We start from the raw sequence: 7,158 nt of genomic DNA, 5'->3' as shown, positions 1-7,158 counted from the left end.
ACCCCCGTGTCCCCAACTGGGATATCCTTTAGAGATGAATCCTTCCACAAATTCTCTCTCGTGCTCTCTTCACGCTCACCACATTCGTATCCTTGCTCGTCTGCTCTCAGCTCTTGCTCACTCTCTTGCTCGCTCCATGTGTGTGTGCGTGAGTGTGCACACTGAGAGGACTTATCTGCTTCCTGAATGTGGCTCACTTTCCACCAAAATGGCACACTGATCGGTCGAGGGTAGTGAGAGAACAAGCGCCCGTACAGAAATCACCCGCAGGACAGCAAACCAGTGAAACCCGCCCGAAAATCGTTTTTCCACCAGTGTACAGGCCCGTGTTTTACACGGGGGGGAGAATTTAAGGCTAGCAGCGGACCGAAGGATTTGCAGAACCATTTGCTAGCGCCAACTGGGAATGGTGAGTGAAAGTGGAGTTCGTAGCAAGTGTTGGAAAATCTCCCCGTTGTCAGTGGTTACGTAGTAGAGGGAAAAGTTACAAAAGGGCTAGCAAATCTTGTTCAAAAATCGCCACAACGAATGTCCTTTCTTCGTGGTGGAGTTTTCGTACCACATGATCCGTCCGTGCGCCCCTCGCACTGCCTTTTTCCTTTCATTCATGCTTGTCGTTTTTTTGCTGTGTCCCTTCCCATCGGAGGAGCACTTGGAGGGGGAGAGAGGGAATGGGTGGGTTGGGTTGGTGTAAAAAAATCAATATCTGCCTTCGCGAGGCGTGATTTGCTCTCGTCGCGATTTTGAGCATCCTCCGACCCGATTTTCTCTCCCGAATGACACGAGGTTTTCTTTAAGCGCCAAGATGTATTAATGCTGGTTGTAATAAAAATTTCAATTTTTCTTTCTCTTCTCTCCAACAGGTTTAATGATGAACAGAAATTGATGTAATTGATCCAGCAGTTTACAAAATCACTGAAAAGTCTTCCATACACCGGCCCACCGGCCTGTGTAAACCCAAACAGTGTTTGTGTGTGTGTGTGTGTGAATATAGTGCGTTCCGACCGGAGCAAAGGATCAAAGCTGTTCATTGTTAAACCAAGACCGGTCCCGTTTTTGCGAACGATAGCAAGCCATGGCGTTCCTGAATAATCTGCGCTCGGTGCCGTTGCCTCCGGTGAAAAACATGCTCAACGTGGCCCTCCAGACAGCGCGTCAAACGATTCCGGCCAAGCAGAAACAGAACGGTTACGAAGAACCGGCCGGAGACAGCTACGGTGGAGGTCCACCCGGAGGTCCGAGCGGTATGCGATCGCCACCGCAAGTCCCCCCAAGACCACAGAACGTGCATTTCGCCGACACGGACGGTGGGTAGTCGGATGGGGAGGTGTCTCTCCCGGACACAGCCTAATGAAGTCTTTCTCGTCACCTTTAGCCGCGGGAGACACTGGTGGAACAACGGAGATGAACCCGTTGAATCCGTTCACGAATCCGAAGGCCTACTACCAGGAGGACGGAACGGACCAGCCCGGTACGAACCAGTACCAGGAGACGGGTTTCAATCAGGGTGATTTCGAAAATGGCTACCAAGCGGGCGGCTACCCTCCAAGGTTTGTCCAGACGGCATGGTGAAGGTGCTCAAGGGCTCATAACTAAATCCTTGTCGTCATCCGTTCCAGACAGGGCAGTGTGCAGTCGTTTGGTTCGGACAGTACTTTTGCCGGTGGTTGCGAAGGAGAAGCACCCGGCGGGGCGAAGATCAACGAGTACCAGGCGGCCTGGAACGTGACCAACGCGATCCAGGTAAATTCTAACCATCCAAACATCATGAGGATGTCCTTTGCCATGCACGTTTAAGTATTAGTTTCAGTTCCTTACGCCCCTCTTAAGTTCCTCCCGATGCATGTCCACAATTTCCACTTATCTTAATAAGCTATTGTTCTAGACAATATTTGAGCGTGGTAAGTATACTATGGATGACTCTGATCCTGTCTGAATCCCCCCCCCAACAAGCAATACGATTCTTAGCGACCTCAACTCTACTTCGCTGTTGCTAGAATCCTGTTGGTTCCCCAATTCCCCCGATAAGTCGTCGCTCCAACGACCGCTCCCTAACGTAAGCCTCTGTCCAATAATTCTAGGGTATGTTCATCGTGTCACTCCCGTTTGCGGTGCTTCGCGGTGGTTACTGGGCGATCATAGCGATGGTTGGCATAGCGCACATTTGCTGCTACACCGGTAAGATTCTCGTCCAGTGTCTGTACGAGCCGGATCCGCAAACTGGCGAACCGGTACGGGTGCGGGACAGCTACGTGTCGATCGCGAAGGTGTGCTTCGGCAAAAAGATTGGAGCCCGCGTTGTCAGCATAGCGCAGATCATCGAGCTGCTCATGACCTGCATCCTGTACGTGGTGGTGTGCGGCGATCTGATGGCGGGATCGTTCCCGGACGGCGCCCTGGACACCCGGTCCTGGATGATGCTGTGCGGTATCTTTCTGCTACCGCTCGCCTTCCTCAAGTCGCTGCACCACGTGTCGCTGCTGTCGTTCTGGTGCACGATGGCGCATCTGCTGATCAACGCGATCATCGTCGGGTACTGCCTGCTGGAGATCGGCGACTGGGGCTGGAGTAAGGTCAAGTGGCGAATGGACTTTGAGAACTTTCCAATCTCACTTGGTGTTATTGTCTTCTCCTACACGTCGCAAATCTTCCTGCCCACGCTCGAGGGCAACATGGAGGATCGGTCCAAGTTTAACTGGATGCTCGACTGGTCGCACATAGCGGCTGCCGCCTTCAAGGCCCTGTTCGGGTACATCTGCTTCCTGACGTTCCAGAACGATACGCAGCAGGTCATCACGAACAATCTGCACTCGCCCGGGTTCAAGGGTCTGGTGAACTTTTGTCTGGTGATTAAGGCCATCCTCAGCTACCCGCTGCCATTCTTTGCCGCCTGCGAGCTGCTCGAGCGGGCGTTCTTCCGCGGCAAACCGAAAACCATCTTCCCGGTGGTATGGGAGCTGGACGGGGAGCTCAAGGTTTGGGGACTGGCCTGGCGTTTGACCGTCATCCTCGGTACGATCATGATGGCCATTTTCATTCCACACTTTTCGATCCTGATGGGCTTTATCGGGAGCTTCACCGGTACGATGCTAAGCTTTATCTGGCCCTGCTACTTCCATCTGAAGCTGAAGGGCCATCTGCTGGATCAGAAGCAGCGGGCCTACAACTACTTTATCATCTTTCTCGGTGTGCTGTTCTGTGTGGTTGGCATCTACGATTCGGGCACGGCTTTGATTCATGCCTTCGAGATCGGGTTACCGTTCTAAGGCCCCGGAAGTTGTGTTGTACAGAGTGCATATCCATTACCAAGTTCGTCTTGGTACTCATCGGCCATTACTCTCTCATTACCGTTGTTGATCCTGTTTCACTTCCTTTTAAATCATTCACCATCGTTGGGCGTTGGGTTGGGTAGGCGCAAAAGTTACACTCCAAGAATGGGCTTGCGACGAAGGGCGTTGGGCGGATGTGACAATAGATGTTAAGAGTTTCGGACAGCAGCAAAATTGGCAAACCTACCCTTCGGCTTTGGACAGCCGGGTCAGTGGTGAACTTGTACCGATTCCTCCAAAGTCAACGTCGAGCATCATCACACATAATTTCGACATATCGGAGAATGTTGCGGCGGATAAGAAACTGAATCGTTAATCTGATGTCTTCCTTAATGTAAAACGAGAGGCGATAGAATGTGTTGAGTCGATGGTGGTGGTGGTGGTGGTGGCAACTAATAAGCAAATAGTACATTGTTAGTGGTATTGACAACTTAGAAAGCAAATATACACTCTATCAAGGATCCACCGGGGCGGGCGAGAGGGTTTGAACGGGACGTTGAACGGTATGCAAAAGGAAAAATGGAAATTCCATCATAAAAAGCAGTATAGTCAGTCAGTCTTCCAGACAATATACACCTATATACAAATATACAAGCAAAGAAGTCACAAAAATTGAACACAAATATTATATAGCTGAAACCGAACAAAAACCAAAACACAACACAATATTTAAGCTAGTGAGCTAAGCTATTTAACGTATCTGCTAGGATAATAATGAGTACACAACAGCTAAGTTACACTAGAGTTTAAAAAAAGGGAAACGATAATGGAAAATATTGCCGGTAAAGGATCTGTTAAGTTCGCGATATTTAGCTTCGGGGAGTGCGGCACGAGTTGAAGTTAAACGGGAGCACGTGGACGAACAGCCGTACATCCGGTAGTGAATACTTCAATCGAATCAATTATATAGTGCTAACGACAATAAGCCAGATGCACTGGCCACTGATGCAATCGGGGAAGCGTTTGGGGACAGAAGGCAGTATTTACTTCTCTTCCAGCGTTTTGCCGAGCCACGCTTGCATTCTATTCAAAATTCAAAATTGAGTGTTCCGCACGATTACAAGCGAAGGTTAAATAATGAACGATAACTTCCAAACCAGGATTTGGATCGTTTTGTTGAAACAGAAAAAAAAAATTATCAAACTAATTATACAAACCAGTACGCCACAGTTAGTGCGAGCAAGCGCGGCTAGTAGGAACGATATACTCCCTATACAACACGTGAAAGCTATACCAACGTCTTCCAAACAGAATATTAGCAATGTGAAGTAATTTTAATGTACACTTATATATTACAATCTATTTACCATTCCCGAGTGTCTCACGACAATGTCTTCCAATGGGCGAGATCGGACAAATTAAGGTGAATTACTTTTGAGAGTATTTGTTTTAAGTCTTTGTAGAGGAAAGGCCGTTTTCGTTTTTTTTTTTTGCTACTGCCGGATCTCGTAAAAGGTGTGTCATCATTACAACTAGTACAATAATCGTTACAGCGGAGCGGTCCGGTGGCAGTGATTTTATTCCACTAGCAGTTAACGGCATTGCAACGGCATATGGCCGATGCATTTAGGAGAACGAGGGCGTGTGTTTAGTTCGTTATGGCTTTGTTTCGTGTATTGAATGTTCCACTATACAATAATCTCTATTGTACTTATTGCAATTAATGTATTGAAGAGCAACATTATAGGTGTCCGAATAAATAACAGTTATTTAACTTTAAATTCAACATTCAACTGTGTTTGCCTGTGGAGTTGGGATAGTTTTATGTGTCCGAATTTATTGAGCGTTCACGGAAAAGATCACTTTTTTAAGGGAACATTACGAATAAAATTGAGTGTTTGTTTGGCCGGCACTGTAGAGAGTGGTATGGTTGTTGTGTGTAAACTGTGCTTATTAAATTCCGTTTTGCAAACAGACCTCCAATTTCGCTGAATGCAATGGTTGCAGATGCAGAATGAAAATGGTAACAATTTGTTCGTTATTTTCTAAAGAATTTATAAATTATTATAGAAAAAATCAGAAATTTTACCTTTTTTTAATATCGTTTTTGACGTTTCTGGTTCGTTGAGCAGCTTCGAATGGGAAAAAAGTGCTGGTAAACCTCATGAAAAGTGTATACAACGAAATAAAAGCTATCCTAACAAGTGTATTATTTAAAATTACTTTATCTTTCACTAGTAACAGCTTGCAATTTCAAAACCAAACCGAAATTTGCTATCGTTGTGCTTATGTTAATAAAAATCAAATGTCAAACAGCTTGTCGTGCCCAAGCGCGATGCGACGAACCCTGCAAATGTTCGAGTTTGACGTTCGGTATGACGTAACGAAACGTAAACAAAAACCCCGTACAGCGTATCGACGGTACGGTAAGGTGGTTTTATATTAGTTTTGCTCAATAATATACTACTCTTTGCACGTTATCTATCTCAAAACCGTGCGCAGAAGAACGTATCGAATGTGGGAAGTGATTTTATGCAAAAGTCCGGCCAGTTCCAGCAGCGTAAATCGAGCCAGAAAGCTGTCAAAACGGTGCTGAACAAACAGAGAGGAAAAAAATACAGCAAGGCGAAGCTGCGTCTGTGTGAGAAAGTGTCGTTGTTCCGTGCGTAGAGAGAATCTGGCAGCGAAAGGCTGGTTCGCCCAAACTCGGCGTACTCGCTCCGCTGTGGCCGTGTGTTTTGTTTGTAGAGCGCTTGAAAATCAACAAATTTAAGGTCGTCCACTAACAGGTGCACAGTTTTCTGGGCGTCTAAGCGGTACGCGGTTTAATTCCGCAGTCGGTGCGAGCGTGTAAAGGAAGACGCACCCTCCGCCCCTCGGGGGAAAGCAGTTTTTCTCCAGCAAATCCTCACCGTAGCTCGGGAGCGTTTGGTGCGTCCGGTCAGTAGACGTGCGGTGTGCAAGGTGCGTGTGTGGCGCTTTGGTACAAAGCGCCTCGGGAAAGTCAGTGCGGGCTGTGTGGCCAGAAGATAACAAGATAAAAAGTTCCGTTGCTTAGTGTTTTTTCCTCCGTGTGTGTATTTGCAGTGTGTGAGTGTGTGTGGTTTTGCTTCGATAGGCTTCGAGCAAAAAAGTGCTTTCGAATCTTTGTTTAATGCGCAGTGCTACCGTGGTGCCGTCGCGGTTTGCCGAATTCCGACACCAATTTACACCTCAAACAGAGTTTGTCATCGAGCCCGTTTATCAGCCAGCCCCAGAGCCGTTCAGCAGCGCAGAGAGTAAGGTGGGTTTTCATCAATTGGCTCTCGTCCCTGAGTCCCATTTACCATCAGACCAATTGAATTGAATCAAATCGTTGTTTATTTTAGTTCCATCCGGGATGTTTCCTATTTCCGCAACCGTCAAGAGTTGCGAAAGGAAGACCGTAAGCTAGCGGCCGCACCTACAGGACAAGCATGTATGAAATGCAAATCTCGAAAAAGCAGCATCTTTTCGTTCGCATTTGCTCTTCCGATCGATGGGACACAAGAGCACGGCGCTGTCCTTATTCGCCTGTGCCCTGTACAATGAGCGAAAACAAGAGGAGAAGAAGAATCGGTAAAAAGAGCCACGAGAAACATGGAGGAACAGCATCCACCCCGAAAATTTTCGCAGGATAACAACGCGCAGATCTCCTTTTTCTGTCGTCTGACAGTTGCCAAGGGTTTCCCTGCTGCACCGAAGGATGTGACAGCTTGTCCTGTCCTGGGAGAGCGTGATTTCGCAACAGGACCAAAAAAAAAAGGACCAAGAGAGCGATGAGCAGCGGGAGCGAGAGAATATTTCATGAACAAGGGAAAAGAATGTTCCTGGGCGGGAAGAGGATGCTGTCACGGTCGCAGTCGCTCGG

General features: G+C 47.6%; 1 protein-coding gene across 1 annotated transcript; it reads left to right on the top strand.

The window, feature by feature from the left end:
* Positions 1-171: 171 nt before the first annotated feature.
* On the top strand, positions 172-5,055 carry LOC118503518 (vesicular inhibitory amino acid transporter). Its single transcript, XM_036036878.1, has 5 exons — positions 172-409; positions 864-1,307; positions 1,376-1,550; positions 1,620-1,743; positions 2,082-5,055. The coding sequence occupies exons 2-5, from the start codon at positions 1,076-1,078 to the stop codon at positions 3,264-3,266; spliced, it is 1,716 nt and encodes a 571-aa protein (XP_035892771.1). The 5' UTR covers positions 172-409; positions 864-1,075; the 3' UTR covers positions 3,267-5,055.
* Positions 5,056-7,158: the final 2,103 nt, after the last annotated feature.

This window comes from Anopheles stephensi, chromosome 2 (genome assembly GCF_013141755.1).
Source record: "Anopheles stephensi strain Indian chromosome 2, UCI_ANSTEP_V1.0, whole genome shotgun sequence".
NCBI classification, from domain to species: domain Eukaryota; kingdom Metazoa; phylum Arthropoda; class Insecta; order Diptera; family Culicidae; genus Anopheles; species Anopheles stephensi.
This window is presented reverse-complemented; position numbering and strand designations above follow the sequence as displayed.

Excerpts from the sequence above, each read along its gene's own strand:
- LOC118503518 (XM_036036878.1), top strand. The coding sequence starts at position 1,076 with ATGGCGTTCCTGAATAATCTGCGCTCGGTGCCGTTGCCTCCGGTGAAA. Across the intron at positions 1,308-1,375 it reads GCATTTCGCCGACACGGACG|CCGCGGGAGACACTGGTGGA; the intron begins GTGGGTAGTCGG and ends CGTCACCTTTAG. Across the intron at positions 1,551-1,619 it reads GCGGGCGGCTACCCTCCAAG|ACAGGGCAGTGTGCAGTCGT; the intron begins GTTTGTCCAGAC and ends CATCCGTTCCAG.